General features: G+C 46.8%; 1 protein-coding gene and 1 long non-coding RNA gene across 2 annotated transcripts in view; both read left to right on the forward strand.

Annotated features, from left to right (window-relative positions):
* The window catches only part of LOC144367295 (uncharacterized), a 490767-nt gene that overhangs the window by 184408 nt on the left and 282248 nt on the right, over window positions 1-24111 (forward strand). The window lies entirely within an intron of this gene.
* Window positions 9753-24111, forward strand: part of Slc35f3 (solute carrier family 35 member F3) — a 240840-nt gene continuing 226481 nt past the window's right edge. The window contains exons 1-2 of the mRNA XM_013356377.4: window positions 9753-10256; window positions 10623-10852. Of these exons, the coding sequence (XP_013211831.1) occupies window positions 10204-10256; window positions 10623-10852 (283 nt within the window). The 5' untranslated portion in view covers window positions 9753-10203. The remainder of the gene's footprint in view (window positions 10257-10622; window positions 10853-24111) is intronic.

A 24111-nucleotide genomic window follows, 5' to 3' on the forward strand; every position in this document is an offset into this window, starting at 1 on the left:
ATTTCAGTGATGATTTGAAACTTAAACTAAATTAGCAATAGAGGAATGACAATGTTGTGGAGATTCTAGAAGGCACATATGGCAAAAGGGCTGAAGGACTACAGGTCACATTTCCTTGGACATCATGCTTCATTCACGCAAATTTCATCCTCTGCCATCAAAGGGGACCAGCAGAATTGTTTTGGAAGCACTGAAGATTCTGTGGAAGGAAAAAGGCTGCCATAGTCCATTGATTTCTTCTGTCCCCTAGCAGTAATTCAAGAGAGGGTTATTTGAGGGAAAAAAGAAATAAAAAAAGAAAACCTACATTGATTTTAGTTCAGTTTAATCACCCCCATTTTAGCCAGAGTTTGCCCCAATTGACTTTTGGCTGTTTTCCAAACCCAAATCCACGTTCCATGAATAATGATCAACAACACAGACAATATTGAAAATTAATGCTCTAGATTCTAAAATCCATTTTAAAAGCAGACATCTGAAAATCCTTCAAGCAATTGCAGTAGGATTGAGGTGAACAAGTGACCTCCAGGATGACACTGAGAAGAGCATATATGTCATACTAGGTTTCGTGTCATGTCGACACTTAGCCATGACATGCATGCATATGTATATGTCACATCTGCTGCCGGTGTAGTGAAATCAGACCTGAGCTTCTAGAGTGGTGGTAGAAACGGCAGGGGAGGAATGTGTGCGCATCCACATCCTGGTGGGCATGAAGCAGCAAGGTTCCAGGGCAGTGTGTGACTATGACTCTCAGGCCCAGTGCCCTGGGCCAGGATATTTAATCTTGCAAAGAGATTATGAGTGAGTTTTCAGTAAAATGGAGATTTGTCATGTGCCATGCTGAGAGCCATTGCCAAGTAGGAATGACGCATGGCATGACCCAGGTCATTTGCAGTGACATTGCATATAAGGTGATCTTGCTCAAGGACCAGGGCAGATCCAAGTTTAGGGCGGATCAGGGTTTAGGGCACTCCTTGGGTTTAGGGCGGTTCCAGGTTTAAGGTGTATCCTGCTGGGAATAGGGCGTATCCTGCTGCCTCCAGGCACCTGCTCCTCGAGTTCCCGTGGAGTTCTCTGGGGATTCAGAGAGTATTTGGGATTCAGAGCCCGGTGGAGAGAGTGGATTTTGCCCAGAACCTGTGTATAGAGTGCCGGTGACAGTTTGAGAATAAAGAGTTGCTGTTTGAATCTACAAGGTGTGAGTGGCTCGTGATTTGGTGCCCAGCCAGACTGCGGCAGTACCACAATGGTTACAAGCTCTTCTCTTTCTCCTAGCAGCCACTGGACTTCCAGATCATATCCTCTGGAGAGAGGAGTGAAGCCCATTGAAAGGAAGGCATCAGACACAGGTGCAGAAATAGATGAGAACACTGAAGTGCCATAACCATAGTCAGCTCAGAGCTTGCACAAAACCTCCCAGGAATCTCTGTAACGGATTATCATTTTGACAGTGTCCTAAGAGTGATCAGATGTGGTGGGCTGGTGCAGATTAAAGTGGACAGGAATGGGATCATAAAAGGATCCTAGAATTAGGGGAAGAAGAGGAGGAGGGCCAGGGCAGAACCCCTTCCTTGAATACTCTGGGCTGAGTGTTTTGCCAGTGCCTGAGAGCCAAGGACACAGGGTTGTATCTTACAGTAATCTGCACAGGTACATGTGTGTGTGTGTGTGTGTGTGTGTGTGTGTGTGTGTGTATCTCCATCCAGGAGTTTATATCCTTAAATTAATTATGCTGATCATTTTCAACTCATCCTTATTTTCCTTGTTTTTATAAGGTCCAGAATTTTAGTTGGTCTGATAGAATGTTGCAGGATCTGAGGAAAGGCCTCCTTTCCCAGTGCATACTCTGTACCATTAGAAACCCCGGGACTTTTTAATATTGCTTAACATACTACCAGCATTCACATAACCATTGAACACTGGGAGAGTCAGAAAAGAACGAAAGGCGGTCTGGGGATGTGGCTCAAGCGGTAGCGCGCTCGCCTGGCATGCGTGCGGCCCAGGTTCAATCCTCAGCACCACATACAAACATGTTGTGTCCGCTGAAAACTAAAAAATAAATATTAAAAAAAAAAAGAACGAAAGGCAAGGTCTCTAACTACCATCTGGGGGATGAGGTAAAACAACGCAGATCGCAGGGGCCTCTGTCTATCCTGTGTACCCGCCGTAAGCGTATCACACAGCTATGTTTTCTGAACCTCAAACTGGGACAGATCTCCTGACAATAGGAGCACCCTTTTTGAGGACAATAGAACAGGATATTTGAAGTCAAAACCGGCTCAGAATATCCAGAGCACGGGGTTGCTCCACATACTGTCTGGGCTGAAAAATGAGGCTTGAGGAAAGGCTGGCGCTAGAGGCAGAAAGAGATAAGCTGGGAGGAAATGAGAAGCCTCGCCTGCCGACCTGTGATGGAGGATCCAGTGCTGGCCTGGAAAAGGGAACTGGCAGGAACGGGAAGTCCCAACTCGGCCTGCACCGCTGTTTGCATTTCATTCTTCATACGTCTTCTTCTTTCTCCCATTTTCCCCGTTGCCCATTTACCCCCCCACACACTTTTTTCCTGAGCCGCACCTAGACAGGTGTTTATTAGGTACTGGGGGCACAACAGAAGCCAAGCAACCTCTACCTCCTCATTTCTAGTCAAGCAGGGGCAGGCATTGTTTAAATACTCCTGTAAATTAACATGTACTAAGGCCCCGAGGAGGGCTATGGAGGCCATGTGGAGCACGCAGGGTTGTACAGGAAGGGCCTGTACCACTCTGCAAGGGTGAGAAAAGGCTCTCCAGGGAGGGAGTCTGAGCTGGAGGTGCTGGAGGGTGAGGGAGGGGGGCAGTGGACAGGCCCTCCAGGCAGAGGTGGAGCCTTCCCACTGTGAGTGCCTTGGGAGAGGGTAGCACACCCCTGGGCTCCAGGGAGAGTGCCAGAGGTCGAGAAGGCAGGAAGGCCCACTATTCCCACTCTGCCCTCCAAATAGGCTCCACTCTCCTACTTCTCACCTTAGCAGCCAGTGCCCTTGTGCTGTAGCTACTGCTCCTCTTGCTGCATTTCCTGGCTGATTCCTATTCCTATTTTGAACTAGTTTGGCTTCTAATCTAAGAAGCCTTATCTGATATTTCTCTGATGCTCTGTCTCCTTCTTCCCTTACCTGACTTGGAAATCCCTCCTTCAGGCTTCTACTGCCTACAGCTATCATGGCCCACATGACCCCTGCTGTTGGCCTGTTTATTATGCTATGGTCTCACCAAGGGCAGAACGCTTCTCTTATTTGAACCTAGCACACAGCATGCACTCAATGTTTATTACATTTTACAATAAACATGCCTCTAAATATGCTTAATATTCAGAGCTCTTTAAGCTTCGAGAAGAATATATCATTCTCCTGCCTCCCCCCCCCAAAAAAAACAAAACGCAAAGCGTATTTTAAATAAAGTAATATTTAAAATTGATGAATTAAACTTTCACTTACTGATTTGAGAAATAAGCTATAGGAAAATGCATGCAGAATATACTCCGTGTTTGGAAGCAGAAGTTGGCTAGCTTAGCTTGCAACAAAGTACTCATTTTGATGAACTTATTCATTGAAGTTTTATTATGAATAGAAAATAAAGAGCACATCACTGAATTCAGGTAATGAGTAAATTGTTTCTGGCACCAGAAGTGGTGTACTGACTGGCTGCTGTTGTTATCCTTCCCCCAGAACTGACATCAACCAAAAAATGCATAAAGAACCAACCAGCCAAAGTGAAGCCACAGCACGATCCTGTCCACCCCCTTGCTTTCCCTTAAAACTCACCCAGAAATCAAAGGAAAGCCAGATTTTTTAAGAAAAAAATCCTTGCCTAATGGATTTCCAAAGATATGTTGGTAAATGTGTTAGCTTTAACAAAAGTTCATGACTGCTTTAAAAAGAAAAATAAATAAACATTTATGAAATTTTATATCAGAAAGAAATCTATATCCAGGTAGGATGTGGCAGACTTTAGCAAAAGAACACTAGTTGCAATAACTAGAAAACCCAGGTAAATAACCTATTTAAAGGTATCAAAGAATTGTGGAAGAGACATCATTATGTGAATTTATATTGTAGAGGAGGAAAACGGCTCTGAGATGAACTGATGGTCACCAACAGTTTTTTGTTGGTCTGTTTTTGTTTTTGATTTTTTAAACCAGGGAGCATCTCCAATTCTAAGCGCAAAGCAAAAGACTGAAAACCGCCCTGGTGGAGGGGCTTTGGCCAGTGAAATCAGGCAAGGTGTCAATGGCTGAGAAAGCTAGAGAACTATTTGTGAACTTGAAGACAGGAGGAGAAGGAAGATGTTGATCCAAGAATGCACGGCTTCAGATGGTGTTATGGTGTAGATATGAGGTGTCCCTCAAAAGCTCATGTGTGAGACAATGCAAGAAGGTTCAGAGACGTGATTGGGTTGTGACAGCCTCAACCCAATCAGTGCATCAATCTCTTGATGGGATTAACTGAGTGGCAGCTGAAGGTTTGTGGGGTGTGGCTGGAGGAGAGGGCCTTGGGTGTGGCCACGGGGTATATATTTGTTTTGTTGGGGTGCAACGGAGCGTCGGAGGGGAGAAACCACACAAGAGACTCACTTCATGCAATCGCAGGGGGGAAGTTTATTGAGGATCCTGTTCCAGCGCGCTGGGACTCTGTGCCCACTCAAGAAGGGAGAGCGGCTCAGAGCCCAGAGCGGAGGTCAGGTGGAGCTTAAGTACACTTTTTGGAGAGGGTGGGGGGCTTTGCATACATCAGAACAAATCATCATAAGGCACTGGAAAATTGAACAACAATTCTGAAACATGATTAGTACATACATTGGCGGGAACAATTTAGGCAGAGATGATTGGTCATTTCTAAGTGGGGTACACATTTAAACTGATTGGTTCTGGGGCCTAGATGCGTACGTGCCATGATACCTAGAGCCCTTAGCTATTAAACAACCAGGGAATCAATTGAGACATTTACTAGGCAGTTCCCTCATTGTTCTAACAACTTTACAGGGATTACAAATTCCGGGGATAGCAGAGGAATTGTAACAATAGACTTGTATGATTGTAACAATTGTCTTTTACTTTTTAACCCAATCCCTGCACTTTGGAAACTTTAGGATGCCTGGTCTTTTACACTTTAACTCAGGCTCTGCGGCTTAGAATCAGCTTGGAAATTTTACCTTTACAGTTTCTAGCAGTGGAGTCATTCTGCTTCCTGATGGTCATGTAAGCTGCTTCCCTCGGCCACACTCTGCCTCACCCCAACCCCTGAGGAATGGAGCTGGCCCTTCTATGGACTAAGACCTCTGAAACCATGAGCCCTCAAATAAACTTTTTCTCCTCTACAGTTGTTCAGGTCAGATCTTTTAGTCACAGCAGTGAGAAAGCTGAGACTAAATAGATGGACAAGCTGTGAAGGTCTCCTGACTATAGCAACTGGGTGACTTCCGTTCATAAGGGATTGTGAGCTTGAAAATGGCTCACAGAGAAAAATCTTTGATTTTTATCACCAAGAAATCAGTGTTTGAGGTATAGGAGATGTTAATTAGCTTGATTTAATCAATTCACGGTCTAGCTATATATCCAATCATGACATTGCAGACATAAATCTACACAATTTTTATTTATAAATTTACACCATATAAAGCTTGGGAAGACTCTTTTAGGAGAAATAGTGACATCCGAAAGTATTACAATGAAAATGTTTTTAATTGACTGAATTTTATTTTTAGAAGAATCTTAGATTTGCATTATGATCTTATATTATAATGGAAACTGGAAAGACCAGTCCAGAAGTTACCAAATACCTCCCTCTAGTCACACAAGCACAACCCCTCACCACCAGCACCACACCACAGTTCCACACCACAGTGGGCATTTATTACAACTGATGAAGATGCATCCTCACTCAGTTATGGAAGCCCACAGCTTGCAGTGAGGTTCCCTCTGTGAATAGTACCCTACTCACCTATTGAGTAGGGTACTATTCACGTCCGGCGATGATGGACAAAGTTGCTATAAATATTTGTAGATTATTTTTTTGCGTGTGTGGACCCAGATTTTTAAGGCCTGTGGTTAAATATCAAGAAGTGTGATTGCTGGACGTGCTCTAAGAGTTTGATGCATTTTTTAAAAAAAATTCCAAACTGTTTTCCAAAGTGGCTCTTGCATGCTGCACTCCATCATCCCTGAATGTAGGTTCCTGTGGTTCAGAATTCAAGACCTTGTCCTAGAGCGTCCTGGATGGGCAGGAGTTCACGCAGGTGTGGGTCAGGGCCCATGGTGCCCAGACCTGCCAGGCGCAGATGAGGGTCCACACAGTGCTACAGGTGCCAAACACACCTCCTCCCCCAGCAACCTCATCCGCTGACTTCAGCCTCCTGGGAAGTTGGGGTTGCAGCTAGCGACCAGAAAACCATGGTGGGACAGACCTGAATGGAAGTTCAGACTCTAGGGTCACCAATAGTGTTAGTACTTTTTCAAGCCCTGGTTAACTTAAATTTAGACCAATAGCATTGACCCAAGGGCTATATAAACTCCGTAGACTAGCACACTCAAGAGGAACCTCTCTTGGGACTCCTCTTGCCCTGTGGGAAGGGAGTTCTCTTTCTATTCACCTTTTAATAAATCATACTCTTAGACCCTCATCCTTGTTTGTGGATTTCAGTCTGAAATAATAAGTTGGTGAGCTGCTGGGGTCAGCGGCAACACTAGGGGGCACAGCCCACCATTCAGAGCTGCAGCCCATTTGTGGACTGCAGAGGCCTGCAGCTTACCAGACCCTACCTGCCAGCAGAAGAGAAGAGATTCCAGTTTTCAGTTCTACATCCTGCCAGAATTTACTATTTCAGTGTTGGGGATTTTATCCATTCTAGTAGGTAGGGAGTGGCTTATTTTTTCAGTTTTAATTTGTAATTCCATAATGGTATATTATATGATGTATGTTTTCATGCTTATTTGCCATATGTATATTTTTAGTGGTATGATAGAGATAATTGGCAAATTTTTTAATTGAATTGTTCATTTTCTTATTGTTGAGTTTCAAGAGTTCTGATTTTGGATAACAATCTTCGTACATTTTTTGATAAAATGTTCTGTCAGTCTGTGGCTTTTTGTCCCATTGTCTTGCCAGTGTTTTTCAGGGCAGAATATTTTAATTCTAATAAAGTCCAACTTATCAGTTTTTCCTTTTATCAATCATGCCTTTGATCCTGTATATAAAATGTCACCAACAAACCCAAGGTTATCTAGATTCTCTCCTGTTTTCCCCCCTTTTCTCCTTTCTTTCTTTTCTCTTTCTTTTTCTCTTTCTTTCCTCCTCCTCCTCCTCCTCCTCCTCCTCCTCCTCCTTTTTGTACTGGGGATTGAAGCAGAGAGCACTCTACCACTGAGCTCATCCCCAGATCTTTACTTTTTTTTTTTTGAGACAGGCCCTCATGAAATTGCTGATGCCTTGAACTCGTGAATCACCTGCCTCAGCCTCCCAAGTCCCTGCCTGGGATTATAAGTGTGCATTATCATGCCCACTAATCCTGTTTATTTTCTAAGGATTTTGTGGGCTTATTTTTGCATTTAGGCCAATGGTCCATTTTGAGTTAGTTCTTGTGAAGCATGTGAGCTGACTAGATTTTTTTTTAACATGCAGATTTCTAGTTATTCCAGCATCATTTGAAAAGAAATGTGTACATTTTCTTCATTGAATTTCTTTGCTTATTTATCCAAGATCAGTTGACTGTGCCAGTCCATTGGTGACCTATTGTGTTCCATTGGGCTCTGCGTGTTCTTTCACCAACAACTATCTGGGTTACCATGGTTATATGAAGTCTTAAAGTCATGTTATGTCAGGCCTCAAAATGTTTTTCTCTTTAATATTGTGTTGGGTATTCTGAGTCCTTTGCCTTTTCATGTAATTTTTTCTATTTTTTATTTTGAATTGACTCCTGTTGCACATATTTAAGGGGCAGAGTGTGGCATTTTAATACATATGTGCAATGTATAATGGTCAGGTCAGGCTAACTGGCATATCCATCACCCCAAATGATTATCATCTCTTTGTATTGGGAACACTCACAATCCCCTCTGTCAGCTATTTTGAAATATTCAGTTAATTATCCTACTATGCTACAAAATATTACAAGTTTTTCTTCCTATGTGGAATCTACACATGACTGGGATTGCATTAAATACATAGATGAAATTAATACAGCTGAGTTTTCCTGTCCATGAATATGGGATAGCTTTCCTTTGATTTCTTTCATTAGAATTTTATAGTTTTCCTCATATATATTATACATATTTTATTAGATTTATACTTAGATATTTAACTTTTGGGGAATGCTCATGTAAACAGTATCTTTTTCTTTATTTTGAATTCCATTTGGATAACCAGTTGATTTTTGTACCTTAACATTTTTTTTATCCTATTTTAATTTGCCTATTAGTTCCATCCCCCCTTTTTTTCTGGTCATCCCTTGTGATTTTCTTAATAAACAGCCAATGTTTTTTGCAAACAATGACAATTTATCTTTCTTTTTAATTCTTCTTTCTTGGTGTACTTGATTCTCTTTCTTGTGTAATTCCACGAACTAGTACTTCCAGTGTGATGTTCAAAAGGACTGGTGAGGAGAGACATCTGTTTAGTCAGATTCTACTTCCTGTGGTCAAAGACCGGAGAAGGCTATTTTGATACAAGATTTCAGACATTCAGTCTATAGTTGGTGGAGGGAGGCAGAACATCATGGCAGAAGGTGTGTCAGAGGAGAGCAACTCTGGATATGGCAACTAGGAGGCAGAGAGCTCTGTTAACCAGGGACAAAATATAAACCCCAAAGGTACACCCCCAGTGACCCACCTCCTCCAGCCACACCTGTCTGCCTACAGTTACTGGCCAGTGAATCCATACCTGGATTAATCCACTGATTAAGTTACAACTCTCATAATCGAATCATTTTGCCCCTAAGATTCTTGCATTGTCTCACATATAAGCTTTTGGGGGACACCATAAGATTCAAACCATAAACCTTGCCTATTTCTGATCTTGGCAGGAAAATGTCCAGTTTCTCACACAACCGTGAAGTTAGCGTTGTGTTAGCGGTAGGATTTTATAAATTCTTTTCATCAAGCTGAGGAAGTTCCCGTCTATTCCTAGTTTGCTGAGGAACATATATTTATATTTAATATAAAAATGGTACATGGGGTAGTTGTGTGATTTGAATCTGATTTTTTGTGAAGAAAAAAAGTATTTTGCCTTGGAAAAAAGGAGGCCATATCTAATTCAAAGCAGTCACCTTTGGTGGGATAACTGGTATCTTTCTTCACATATTCCCATATTTTCTAAATTTGTACCAATGGACAATAACATTATGAAAGGTGATCAGGTAATCTGGAAAGAATGGCCGGTGAACATGGAAACACAAAACCGACCTGAAGCTAAAGAAAAGGGGTATCTCCAAAGAGAAAACGGTCGGGGTATGGTCTCATCAGTGAGAAGGTGCACTCTTTGAGGACAGGTTTGACTGCGCCATCCCGAAAATAAAACGATGTAGTTTGTCTCAGCTTTGTCTATGAAATACCATTTATTTATTTGGCTTTCTGAGTGTAGAGGCGGATTTTTTTTCTTTAGGAGTAGTTTTGGTCTTTGTGAGGTCGGAGGCGGGGGCGGGCGTGGCAGCATCCGCGCCAAGGCTTGTGGAAGTGCCCCGCCGGGTCCGCGGGCTGTGGCGGGTCCTGCAGGCGGAGGAGAGCGCTGCACGCCCCAAGGCTGCGGGCGGAGCTGGGGGCCCGGCGGGCGCACTTGGGCTGCGGGAGCGGGGCGCAGCGCCCCCGCCTGGCTCCACGCTCCGACCGGGCGCACCCCCGCCCGCCCAGGTGCCTTGGAGCGCACTGCTGGGAGCGCTCTCCCGGCCCCGCGGCACCCGCGCTCGCGCTGTGCTAGGGCGGCGGCGACAGTGACTGGCGAGGGGCGCGGCACTGCTCCGCCGCTCCGCTGCTGGCTGGCTGCAGTGGGCCCCGCGGGCTGAGCCACCCGCCGCACACCGCGGAGGTGCTTGGGGACAAACCAGGGCGCCTAAGGCTGCGCTGGGCGGACCCGTGGCGGGCAGCGTTCTCACCTCTCCTGGCCAGCAACTGCCGCTAGCTCGGGCCCGTGGCCCCTCTGCCTCAAGTCTGGGAGCTCCGGGCCTCACCCTGCCGCTGCCTATGGGGATCCGAGAGTTTCCCGGCGGCGCACCCAGGGGCAAAGGCATCGCCATGTGAGTAGCGCCCGGGGTGTGGGCGCGCGAGCCGGCCGGCAGATGGCCCGAGTGCTGGGTGGACTCTTGCAGCCGCGACCTCGGGCACTCGGGGGTCCGGGAGGGGCGGCGTGCTTGGCGGGAAGTTTAAGGCACCTTCTTCCTCGCCACTGCCCCCAACCCACACTGCCGGAGGCGCCCAGGGGAGGGCGCGGGAGACGGGAGACGAACCTGACTTCGAGGCTTGGAGCGAGCAGAGGTGGGTGGCGCGAGGGAGCAGCCCCAGCTGCACCCTGGCTAGTCCAGGGCCCCGCTCCTCACTGAAACCCCCTCTCTGTCCTTAATCCCTCTCCGCCTGCCCACCTGCCCGGGCGCCCGCGGCCTCAGTGGCATGAGGAGGTCACCGGACGTCAGCCCTCGGAGACTATCCGACATCAGCCCCCAGCTCCGGCAGCTCAAGTACTTGGTGGTAGACGAGGCGATCAAGGAGGACTTGAAATGGTCGCGCTCGGTGGAGGATCTCACTAGCGGGCCAGTGGGACTCACCTCCATCGAGGAGCGGATCCTGCGCATCACAGGCTACTATGGCTATCAGCCCTGGGCAGCGAGCTACAAAAGTAAGACACCCCCGCCCCCATGCCATTTCCCTGCCCACTGGTCTTCCTACCACTGTCACAGCCGCCTGGGGAGCGCGCTCTATGACGGTCCTGCCGCCAGCTACCGCCCTGCCCGCAGGTTTGCAACTTTGAGGAAGAGGCCTGGAGACAGTTCTCCGGAGCTGTCAGGGCTTCTGATCCGTTATTTCACAAGCCTTTCCCTCCCACACAATCCCTCTCCATCCCTTATCCCCTTCCTCGGGAGGTGTCACAATATGGAGGGCACCCCTCTTGTGGCAGAACGTGAGAAACGCGCAATCGAATCAGTATCCTGGACTGCGTAGCTTTACTGTGATCAGAAAGTGTTACTGGGCCCCGGGTTAGGCGCAGCTGGCTCTTTTGGAGAAGGCAGACTTAGGCAGCCAGGATTTTAACTCTTTCCGGTGCCTCCTAGGCAGGATGATGGAGGACAGTTCTTTATATTTCAGCCCCTCCTTTTGCCCCAGGACTTTTGGGGTCCTCAGTGAGGAGGTTCCATAAGGATCAGTGTAGATTCTGGCGCGGTGCTTCCAAGATGAAACAAAGCTTGGTGCCAGGTAGAGATGCTGAAACTTCTTTAATGTGGGCTTCAGCTGACTGTGCCTGGAGCAATGACACAGATCTCCCCGTTTTTGGCTTACTTTGGAAGAGAGAGAGGTTGCCTACAACAAACTCCAGATGCTGATAAATATAACAAGAATTGAGTGGTCTCATCACTGTGTTTGGACACAGGAAAGATGTGTTAACCACTTCAGTCAAAGAAATGAGCATTGCCTCATTTATGAGTAAAAGAGTGGACTAATAGTTTGATAATTCTGAGGATTTTAAAAACCTGTTATTTATTGCTTGAAATTGCAATTTATTGGTCCTAGGAAGATAACAGGCTTTTGTAATTTAATCGTATTCATCACTAAAACTATGTCTATCTTTAGGTTATTTCTAAAACCTTCAAGTCCAAGTCAAATATAAGCAGTCTACTAGCAATGAGCTTATATTTTGGGGAAGAAACACAGGATTTGAATGTTTAGCTTCTATGCCCTTGCTGGTCTTTAGAGGACTCTGGTGAGTGCATTTAATTCAGCATAAACCTTACAATGATGTATGTGTACTCCTCTCCTGACTGCTGCTGAAATCATCGCTGGTCTGCTGGCTTTAGATTGCAGAAGGAAGACAAGGGACCAAGTTCCCTTTCTATCTGAAAAACATGGGGTGTAGGATGACAAGAATTCAAACCCATTGGAAACCATTTATCTTGTGGCTATGAATATGACCTCACTTTTATTTCTGCTTTTTGAATTTCTGATAGAAAATACAACTTTTCTATTTCTTGTTTTCATTCTCTATTTCTTTGTAATTGAGGACTATGATACAAATCATAGTTTTTGTGGAGTCATCTCTTCAGCCCCTGAAGTCATGATTAGGTTTATTTTTATAATTCTATTTGTTCTTGGCTCTAGGTGTTTTCTGGAAATGATCACTGAGGTTTGTGACTCGAGGGGCACTTACAGTGGTGATGACTGAGTTTGGTACAAACATACTTAATGATTAAGACCATGGAAACGAGTCCTTTGAACCACCAGGAGTATTCTTAGATGCCCTCTCTCTCTGAGGCATCGTTGAGGGGATAAGTACTAGCAGACAGGCTGTAGGAGCTCCAGCCATGGGAATAAAATCAGCTCACTCCACTGTGTTCCTGTGAGGAGCCTTCTTTATTCCAAAGTATTTCCTTGCTACTAAAATGCTTTGGGTGACAACTGACATTTTGATGCATTAATTGGAGTTTACGTTTAAATTTAGAGAAGCTAATGTTTTATTCATACAGTGGGAGAGGTTCTAGGGCAGTGTTTTTGCTGCTTGCCATTTCTACCCAACTAAGAAAATAAGAGCAGAGGCTTATCCATCTGTATGTAGTGGTTGGTTAATTTGTTGCTTAATAATTGAAAAAACAAATTGCAAGAGACATAATTACAAAACAGAATATTCTCCTCATGGTGTCCACAGAGGCTCCAAGCCTGGTCCTTACAGTTTTGATGTTACCTCTCAGTTTTCTTTCCAAGAGGCTTCTCTGCATTCTGACTGTAGGAGAGTTTCTGGACTCTTGGAGAGGTGTGCAGCTGCCCAGGCAGCAGCAGAAAGAATTTAACCAAGTATTCAGCCACACCCCCTTCATTTTTAGGCTTTGGCAGTTAAGATAAATGAGATAATTACGAACTATCCTCAACCCCAATAGTGACAGCCACAAGTTTCACTCTGGACAAAAGACTTTTTATGAGAAACTATTATTAATGTTTTTAAATTCTAAAGCCCCTGAGGCTTGAGAGGGACGTTTGTGTGGAAGTCAAGCTCTCAACAAGTGGGCGGGCAAGGCTGAGTCCCTTCTCTCAGTGGCTCCACTCTCCAGGCTCCCATTCTGAGTTCCTGCAGTGACATTGGCAGGGATTCTTTGAGTTACCAGCTGTGAGCTCTTCCACAGCCCAGAAAGCACCTAGTGCTCATAAATATTTGCTAAATGGACGAATGGATGGTACTTGAACTGCTGGCCTCTGGGACCCATATCATTTAACTTTTTATGCTGACTTCCTATTACTTTGGAATTGCTTTACTCTTACATTGGAAGTGTTTTCTGAGACATAGACTAGAACAGAATTCTTGATGATAAGCTTTGGTGTAGCCCAGTGTTTCTGAACCTCAGTTATTTGCAGTTTTTCCTGGGTGTTATGGGGACTGTACGTCATAGGGCACTTAGTAGCCTTGCTGGCCTCTGTTAGATGCTAGTAGCACACCACCACCCCTAGCTGTGACCATCAAATATCTCCAGATGTTGCCAGATGTCCCTTGGAGGGCTGTGTTTGGTTGAGATCCACTCATTTACTTGAACCTCATTCTTACTTCCCAAGTGCCCTCTACTCTGCTGACCAGTGGTGCCCATGGAGTGGACCTGCTCCAAATTCCTCATCTTCCCCTTCCTTCTCCTTTCACCTGGCCCACTCCTTGGGTTTTCATGATGGGCCACATTACAATGAAGGTCTTTATTTATTTATTTTTTATTTATAGATGGATGCAATATTTTTATTTCATTTATTCATTTTTATGTGGTGCTAAGGATCCAACCTAGTGCCTCACATGTGAGAAGCAAGCGCTCTGCCACTGAGCCACAACACCAGCCCCAGAATGATGGTCTTTTTGCAGACTCAAAAAGGCCTGTTGCTTCTGTAGCTAGTGAGATTCCAGCCCCCTCCCTCATAAGTCAGCAACCCGTAGAGAGAGCTTTAGGAGTTGGAAGGATCTAATATAGTTGCTCAGAAGAACATCCTTGCCCAAAGTAGGGAAGAGTGACTGACCTAAGTATCTTCTGCTGCTTCTCCCTTCTCTGATGTTGCTGCCATTGGGTGGTGGGGGTGTGGGGGGGAGATGGCTATGGAAGGGAAGAGGAAGCCTAAGATCAGGAATGTGCTATCTGTATGTGGACAGCTCCAGGTGTCTGGCAGGATAGGAGTAGCACCTCTGCACAGGGAAGACAGAAGGGGTGACCTTGGAGGTCCCCGATGGAGGGTCCTATGTGACTGGGGAAGGAGTACTCATCTGCTCCTTCGTTTCCTCTGTTGATGGAATCGTTTTGGAGCATTCGCCCTGTGTCAGAATACAGAACTGAGCTCCGGAAGACGGGCTCGCTGTACAGGTGTTCCCTCTTCAGGGAGTGCAAAGGCAGTGCCCTGCATAGACAGCAGGAACCCAGGGCGAGACCTGGTGACATCAAGGGTGAATGTTTACAGAGGCAGGACTCTTTATTTGTGGAAGGTCTGGATGTGGGACAGACGAGGCTGGATACCCAGGGAATTTTCAGGAAGCAGGTTTATTGACTGCAGGGTCCAGAGGGGTTATTGCCCAAATCATTCTCTGGACTAGAAATGCTTTGGACTTAATACAGAGTTGGTGGAGCGGGGGTTGGGGGGGTGTGGAGCTTGGAGGTTCACAAGACAGTGCTTTTTGTTCCAGTTTTTAGAACAGTCAGAGGTTTTACACGTTTTACCACAGAAGCAGGAGCAACATCAGCAGGTTTGCAGTTAAACTTAGCTTTTGTGAGACACAGCAATAGAAAATAGGAAGGTCTAACCACATTGAACTGTTTTGCAAAAATCTTTGTTGATATTATATTAACAAGAAAAATTATGGCGAGGGTCTTCTGGGTACGGAGTCTTTGGGCTGCTTCAGTTTCCCGAATGGTGCTGTTGACTGCACACTGTCAACAGCTTTCCTAATCAAAAGCACTTTCTTAGGAATTACTTTGAGGGGGGTCATGTTTATTGCTTGAAATGAGATACAAATGTGTTTGTAGTAGATTTAACACCATGGTGCTAGTATGTTGAGATAAAAATGATTTTTTAGAATGCTCATGAGTTTAGTTTTAAGTCATTTTTAGAGTGGAGGGCAGGCTAATCCCAAAGGCCACCCACCTTTAGTCCAGTCCTGCTTTCCATTTGCAGCGTGAGCCTGGACCTGGAGCCTGCAGTGTACTGAGCAAAGTCTCCCTCATCTGGATGGAGATTTTCTAGTTGCAGCTGAGAAAGTGGAGGGTGTTCACTCACATCGCTGGGGACGAGGGTTGCAGAGGGTTTGCATGAGGTGAGTGGAGGGGCTTCTGGGGCAATCCTGCCCTTGGGCCCCCTCAGACTGAATTGAGGGCAGGGTTGCCAGTGCCAGAGTGGTGGCTGCTGTGGTGGAACTTGGGTTGCAAGGCTCCTGTGAGGTCCTTCCTCTGGAGCAGCAGGAGTTGGGCCAACGACTCAGAAGTGGCACTGTGTTGGAGACGGAGGAGTTGGTGGTAAACATAACTCTCAAAGGCAGCTTGGCACATGAAATATGAGATGGAAAACATTTAACAGGGAAGAGTTGGAGGTGGCTGAGGTGGGGTAAACACTAGAACACACATTCTCTAATGTATCAGAACGTAACTTTGGTTCCTGAGTATAATTGCATACTAAAAACTTAGTAAATGTTTTCTGAGTTTTGACAATTAAAATGCAGAATGATTAGCTTTTAAGGAAACCTGTGCTCTGTAACCCACTCAGATCATGGCCAACTGGCTGTGAAGGACACGGTCGTACCACCAGGGAAGTGATGTCTTCCAGGTATTTCCAAGAAGCGCAGACCAGGAGGTGCCTCACTGTCCTCTGTCTCCTTACAAAGTGTCCAGCCCAGAACTCTCCAGTAGGGAGTACTGGTCCTTTCCTTAAGCAGCTGGAAAAAATCAGACTAGTGCACTAAAAAACGAATCCATATGTGTGAGAGCCATTGAACTTCATTGAGCATCTTCCTGAGTGTTGTTGGGATGCTCACAAAAGCTGGGGCCTTGCATTGGGGGCAGGGTGGACTCATGTCCTTCGGTGTGGCTGGGAGGAGTGAGGAAATGAAATTCTCTGGAGCTGCATTCACATACCAGTTCCATCCCTTGGTAGATTCAGGACCAGTTACTCACCACTGGGAACATCTGGTTTCTCATCTGTGAAGGAGTGATAAGGAAAGAAAACCCACCTATACCCCGTCACTGAGAGAAGAACAGAGCCTTTTGGAAGGTCTTGCCAGTTCATGGGACCCCTCAGCTGCCTGTCACCATGCCCTCAGGTCAAGCCTGTGGCAGCAGATAGCACCATCTCTCCTGGGCTCATAGATAGAACAGGACCAACTCCAGGCCCACCTGCCTCGACCAGTGTCTGTCCTGGGACTTGAGAATAAAACCAGAAGCGTGCAGCCAGGCACAGTGGTGCTCTCCTAGTCCCCGCCACTGGGAAGGCTGAGGCAGGATCATCTCTTAAGCCCACAAGTTCAAGACCAACCCGGGCAACTTAGTGAGATCTTGCCAGAAAAAACAAACACAAGAAGTGGTGCTCTGGCTGGGCATGGGCACTTGAGTGGAGGAAATGCACTGAGGGCCTCTTTTGTCCCCTCTGGGGGCAGAGGCAGAGGGAGCTAGTCTACCTGGAGAGGGTGCCCGCAGGTTGTGCCACAACTGAGAAAGCCCTGGAGGCCAGTACCCTCCTAGGTGGAGATCAGGCTTCAGCTCCTCCCCCAGCCCTGGGGACTCTACTGTCACAGTTCATGCCCCTTCCTTCTGGGTGAGTGGAAGCTGGGCTCTGTCCTGTGCACCTGCAGGCTGCTCTGTGGTTACAACTTCTGGGCCATTCTGCTGAGTCCGAGTAGATTAGAGCAATGCTCTGCATGGCCAAGGACATTCAGCTGAAAGAAAGGAGCACTTCCTGACTGCTGAGAGAACAGAGAAGCCACAGAGGCCCCGTCAGTGGGAGTCTGCAGAAAGAGCGGGACACCCTGTCACCCCAGCGGAACCCCTGTTCCATAGCAGGGATGAACTAGGTTCTTTTTTTTTTAACATGATATATTTTGGTTTAGCTTCGTGGTGAGTGCACTGAGCAACAGGGTAAGCCACTATCTTATTACAGAGTCTCGGGAGGAATTATGCTGGTTATGAGCCTGGTAAATTCTTGTGGCTGATAATGGCAGTGAGCCTTTGAGCAATTGCCAAGGCCATGGACACAGATTTTTCTGTCATGCAACTTGAGGTAGCCTTAATTTATGACATTGGACTGTAGGAAATAAATCGCTCGGTTGAGGAGACTTTTAAAGCTGAGGGTCACAGGCTATGTTGGACTCCTGAGACGTGGGGACTCATGTAACTTCAGAGCAGTTTCTGGTTTTGACAGATGTTTTGCTGGTGGCTTTCAGATGTCCTCCTTGTCAATTGGCTGTGACACCTAGATCAGAATCTATTAGCAGATTATCTTTACCCTTCTTCACCATCTTCTTGCAATAATCCAGTGTTACCAAAATCAGGGTGTGTCCTCAAAGTTTCTTCAGAAGGGCTGGAAGAAAAGTGCTTCTTCACAGACACAGACTTTGCCTCCTTGTTTTTCCTTTTAGAAGTTGTGCCAGCTCACTTTCAGGGACTGTTGAAGATGTAAAGGAACACAGTTACCAACATAGGCATGAGGCCTGTGGGTGTGATGCAGTGTTGGCTCATGCCATGCACCTGTGGGAATTTAAAAACATTTTTCATGGTGGAACTATATTTGGTTGGCAGGCAATATCAAGGAAGAACTGGAAGTACCCTCCTCTATTTCTTTTCATTTAAAAATCAGCCAAAAAAATAGTTAGAAGACTGGGCAAATACCATAAGCCAGGACAACAAATTCTTGTGGCTTATCCAAACACATTGACCTTATCAGCATTTCATTATATAAAGTATTGAACATAGAAATCTTGAATAGATGTGTCTGATTTGATGCAGTAGGTTTGATAAGCCATTAGAATTTATTTTTTAAGCACTAGGAAGCATGTACCGTGGAGGTGTGAGTGTATTTGCTCTGTCTGTAACCAACATTGTATTTGGTGATTCTTTAAAAATACATTAAGGGGTTTCAAAGCGGTGACTGGAAGACAGGCGTACAAAGCGTTTTCCACTGGGACCCACCGCCACCTTGCCCTGTGCGGAGGAGCCCGCGGGCCAGGCAGGGACTTTAGAACATCACTGCGTGGAACTCCATATGCTTTCCACGGAGGGGCTCATTTATGCCTGGGTTAGAAGCAGATGGAACCTCAAAGCTGCTGTGAAGGTGTTTTCATTTATTCATGAGCCCATCCATCCACCATCCACCATCAGTATTCAATCATCAAAAAATAACTGTTTCTGAAAGGTGGTAAAAAAATATTCACCCCTGAGGCAAACATGTACTACAGGTGCTGTTTCCTTAAAAATTCCATACTGACATACACCTATGAATCCATGAATTGCATTGACTCCAATACACACATTTCTTGCCTTGGGGCCATCTCACGAGCACTGTGTGTCTATCTGTGGTCCTTCTCTAACTAAATATCCTGTGGTGATTTGAACCAACATTAACCAGCTATAAACTAAGCCCTGTATTATATGAATTCTATTGCATGGTGTTTTATTGTAGGAACTGTAACTCTAGCTAGATACAGCAGAGGCTATGAAGCCCCAAAGAATTCCTTTCTCTCTTCCTTGGGAAACTTGAGCTCTTCTGCTGCAATCAGAGTTCTACTTTGTTCATTTGATGTAGCCCAGAACATTTAACTTTTTTTTTTTCTTTTGTGCTATTGTGCAACAATACTGATCTTTGACAGGGTTGGTGAGTGGTGCAACGTCACCAGGACATTTCTTTCCTAATGTTTTCTGCTGTAGATATTCTGTTTTTCTCCAGCTGCAAAGAATGCTGTCTTGAGGTTGTTTTCTTCCTCTAACGAGGGGCCTGGCAGCAATAACAGGGACTCGAATCCATCCAGGGGAGCCAGGGTGTGCTCCCAGTCCACCTGTTCTCTCCTGCCCAGATCATGTTCTGTTTGTGCCGTTCCTCTAGCTCCTCCAGGAGGCAACCCCAGGTTCACAGAGTGAGCTCGTGAAGCTGTTCTTGTGCTCAGTCAGCTTGAGTCATAACAGTATCCAGTTCACAGAGGCTGGAGGGGAGCGGGATCTCTAGGGGCATCACCACTTTACATATTAATAAAGCCAGAGCATCCTGGGTAGCAGGACTATTTCTCTGCGTGCTGTTGCTCATGGAAGGATCTGGAGTTCTTCTCTGTCATGTCTTGTTCTGGTTGGTCCTTGATTCACCTGTGTGAATCATAACGCTTGATTCACCTATATGCACATCACGCTCAAGGACGTGGCTGGGTCAAACACAGGCTGAGCGCAGCCTTCGGCGGTGGTTCCAGGACATTGTCTCAGGGCCCTCTTCCTGACTTTCCCACCTTCTCTTTGTGCTGAGCCCTGAGGAGTGTTGGCTGCAGGTGGTCAGCAGGTAGCTGGGGTCATTTGAGCCAACACCCAGGAGCGTGTGGGGGTTTCTCCATTGCTTTTGGGTGCATGTGGTGCCTTTTTAGGGAGGGTGGCATCTTGGTCACTGTGGTCGTTTGGCTACCTTGTGCCTGTGAATGGGAGAGGGGACAAGATGGGGTTATCTTCTAGGGGGTTGGATTCTCCTCCTGAGGAGAGCACTCAGAGGCCACCTCAGTTTCCCCAATGCACTGTCCACACTGCTTCGGAGGAGTCATAGCTGTACCCGACATTTTGGAGGTTTTCAGGGAACTTTGCATATTCAACTATTTTATGGATATTGTTATTTTCCTTGGGCTCGGTAGCCTCAGTGTGGTTATGTGGGATAATATCCTTGTTCCTGAGGGATACTGAGGTATTAGGGGTGAGGTATCGTGTCTATAGTGTACTTTCAAGTAGTTCAACAAAAACCAGTATAGATAGACCAAATGACAGATGAATAAAACATGCAAAATTTTAATATTTGGTGAGTCTATATATATACACCAACCTTTCTATAAATGTAAATGCTTTCAAAATTAGAAAAAAAAATATTGCTTCAGCTTATGGTGTAGCATGATTCAGGCTTGAAGGGAAACACGGTTCAGATTATTATATCAGAATTCAGTAAAAAGAAAACCAGAAAATGGTGTGAGTGCTGACAGGCTGTCCACAGGGGAGGAGCAGGTCACCTCCCAGGGCCAGCCCTGTCACTAGCTACTAGCCACCCTCAGCACTGACACTGTGCCTTTGCAGCACCTGCCTTGGTTTCTCTCCCCACTCTGGCCAGGCCACGTCACCATCCCTCCAGCATGCCTGTCCACGTGCTGTGCCAAATCCCAGGCTCCAAGCTTCTCTTCAGGGGTTTAGACTTCTCATCCATCTCCCCAAATGGTTTTGCTTTGTACCCTACATAATGTAGGTGGAGGACCCCTTGCCTCACTGAGAACAGATGGCCTAGCACCCTAGTCTACACAGCAGGCTGTTTTTAAGGGATTTCTGGCCTGTGGTGTGGCTCGTGCTCCTCATGCCTGGTTTCTGTGTGCTGGCACCATGCCTTCCCGTGGTGTCTCCCTCTCTTTGGTGCTTAGGTACTCAGTCCTTCATCTGGCTTCAAGGGTCAGGCCATGGGCTGCTCCCATGGGTTTTGCTCCTCACACTCCCTGGAGAAGATGGCTGGTGATAAGAGGGGAAGAATCAAACGGGCTTCCAGGTCTTCACTCTGCTCTGTGCTCAGGCCACAGACCATCCAGAATTTCCACAGGAGCCAGGTTATGGAACCAGCCAAAGTTTCCATGGACAGAGGAGTGGATAGAGAGAAACAATGCGTATACACAGTAGCATGTTATTCAGCCTAAAGAAGAGCAGTTATGCCATTTGCAATAAAATGAATGGAACTGGGGAACATCATATTAAGAAAGATAAAGCAGACTCAGGGAGCCAGTGTGTTAACCTCATATGGGGAAGCAAAAAAGGGTCTCATGAAAATGGAAGGGAGGCCAGGTACGGTGGCGCATGCCTGTAATCCCAGTGGCTTGGGAGGCTGAGGCAGAAGGATCGCGAGTTCAAGGCAAGCCTCAGCAACTTAGTGAGGCACTAAGCAACGTGAGACCCTGTCTCTAAATAAAATACAAAATAGGGCTGGGGATGGGGCTCAGTAGTAAAGGGCCCCTGGTTCAATCCCTGGTGCAAAATAAATACATAAGTAAATAGAAAATAAAAGGGAGACCAGTAGCGGGGGGCCCAGGGGAGGGAAGGCAGGGGTAGGTCTTGGGGATTAATTGATCAAATTATGTTATATGCATGTGAATATATCCCAGTGGAACCCACTATTCTGTATAACTAATATGCACTGATTAAAAAAAAAAAAAGATGCCCAGAGCCCCTGGGAGAATCCTCTGCACACAATGTCTGAGAGGATGCTGTGCATGCGGTTTGAGTGTGTGTATGAGGAGTGCGGAGCAGTGAAGGGACCTCAGGCTTCCACCAGCAGAACTGTCTTTGCTCAGATGGAATGTGCAGCATTGGAGGCTGGGTCAGTAACCATGGGGTTTCTCCTGTTAAAGAGGAAGAATTGCTTCTTTAGAGTCAGAGGAAGGGGGCATGTGCAATGGCACCAGAGAGCCAGGTGCTGCCGAGTGCCTGAGTCTCACCGAGCGGAGCTGGACGATGGGCAGTTCAGGAAGCAGGGCGAAATCTGAGGAGGCAGGTGGCACAGAAGGCCCACCTGGGTTCGAATCCTAAGTGTTTGTGAGAAGCACAGCCTGGAGGTGCCCAGACTGAAGAGCAGTGGCTGCTGGGGATGTTCCCGCAGTTGTCTTGGATGCACGCAGCCAGTCTTTGCTGGACAGATGCCCAGGGGAAGAATTTCAGGGTTTTAGAGTCATGATTCCCAAGGTGGCCTCCAATGTCCTCCTCGGGGTTCACACCCTTGAATAGTCCTCTCCCCTTGGGTGGGGCCTTGACTAGCTTCCCACCAAGGGTGTCTTCTGGGAGTTTGTCATGCTGTGCAAGAGTCCATCTTGCCACCTTCAGATCTCTGTCCTTGCCAGCCTTGAGAGGACACTGGCCTTCTTGGGGGCCTATGTGGCAAGGCAGTGCAGGTGGCCTTTAGAGCTGGGTGGCCTCAGGCCAACAGCCAACACACACTGCAGCCCTGTGACCTCAAGGAGCTGAATGCGACTAGCAGCCAGACCAGCAGAAACATGAGTCTTCTTGGTCCAGCTGCCAGCTGAGCACCCAGCCCTGGCCGACACCCTGATTCCAGCTTTGTAACCCCTGAGCAGAGCGCTAGCTGAGTTGGGTCCAGCCCCCAACTCTCAGAAACTGTGAGATGACAAAGGTGTCTTGAGTTCTGTCACTTGGTGTGTGATCTCTTGTTATGCGACCGTAGATAGCTAATACCAGAGGAGGAGTCAGGTCGCAATCAGCGAAACAGAGCTGCCAAGTATAAATACATAGGTATGCATAGCTCTCTTCACCAACATACACTTTATCATCTGTAAGTTAGATGGCTTCTAATTTTTTGCCTTCAATAAAATTCAAAGAGGAAATCCATAAATCATTAAAACTGAAGTTTTATAATAGAGCCCTGTGTAGCTTTTGTGGTCTATTTTTGAGCAATTTCATGCTCCTACGCTCGGTCCTCATTACCAGCCTCCCCTCTAGACGGCTACGCGTGTATGACAAGGCGCCGTCCTCATCAAAACGCAGTTTGCAGAGCTCACTCAGAGTTGTGTGTCCTCCAGGGCTGACAGGTGCATAGGGACATGGGTCCTGCGATATCATGCAGTGTGTCTGGCAGGGCCTGTCCCTGGGGGTGAGGGGACAGTATTATGGAGCTGCTGTGGAAGGCTGCTGAGAAGAGCAGCTCTGGGAATGGCCCCTCTGGGGACAACCGACCTGGGAAGTGGCTGCATCCCATCTGTGAGTTCTTCCCCCTGTCCCTTTGCTGCTAGTGAGTGGAACTGTCCCTGAAGAGACTTCACAGGTGCAGGACTGGGCAGCACTCGGCTCTGGCTTCTCCCCTCTCTGCTCTGCAGCCTGAGTTCCCTTTGTTGCAGGGTGTGGCTGGCCTTCTCTTCCCCTTGTTGTGGTGCTACATTTCCCCACCTGGTGTCCACACATGTCAGAAGGCTGGGGAGAGGACAATCGAGCAGAAACCCACAGTGTGCTGGTGTACTTGTGGTTCTTAGTGTCCCACACATAGTGGTGGGTTTTGAGAAAGGGGATAATCCTGACATTAGTGCCCAGTCACATCTGCACAAAGCTCCCAAACTGGAAGAACTTACCCATGGCGGTGACAATGAGAAGAACCCTTGTGTGTGGACCAGAAGGGGCATAGGATGTTTTCTGTCTGCTGTGATGAAATCTTCCACATAGTAAATGCCATACCTGGGACCTAGAGCAACCCCCAGAGGCCCAGGTGTTAAGGTTTGGCCCCAGCGTGGCCCTGTTGGGAGTCGGTGAGACCTTGAAGAGTGGGGCTCCAGGGGAGTCCTAAGGTGACTGGGGGTGTGTCCTCAAACAGGAAACCATCTTTCTGTTGAATCTCAATTCCCTGCCTTTGCAGGCAGATGAGGTTGGAATTCTCTGCTTCTGCAGGCAGGTGGGGTCTGGGCAAGGATGAGGCACTTGAGCTCCTAAGGGTGGGCCACCCTCCAGTGCTCAGCAGACCCTGAGGCTCACCACCAACTTCTTCTTTCCAGGTTCTTGTCTCATGAATTCAAAAAATAAAATTCTTAGACCAGGATGAGTGAGCACAGAGTAGAACTTATTGAAGAATAAAAGCAAGGACAGACCCCTGGCATGGCAGTAGAAAACCCAATAGCAGGTAGTTTCCACCTGAGGGTACTAGTGCAGGGGTTTATATCCCATGTGGGTCACTGCTATT

The sequence above is a fragment of the Ictidomys tridecemlineatus genome, chromosome 10 (assembly GCF_052094955.1).
Source record: "Ictidomys tridecemlineatus isolate mIctTri1 chromosome 10, mIctTri1.hap1, whole genome shotgun sequence".
NCBI classification, from domain to species: domain Eukaryota; kingdom Metazoa; phylum Chordata; class Mammalia; order Rodentia; family Sciuridae; genus Ictidomys; species Ictidomys tridecemlineatus.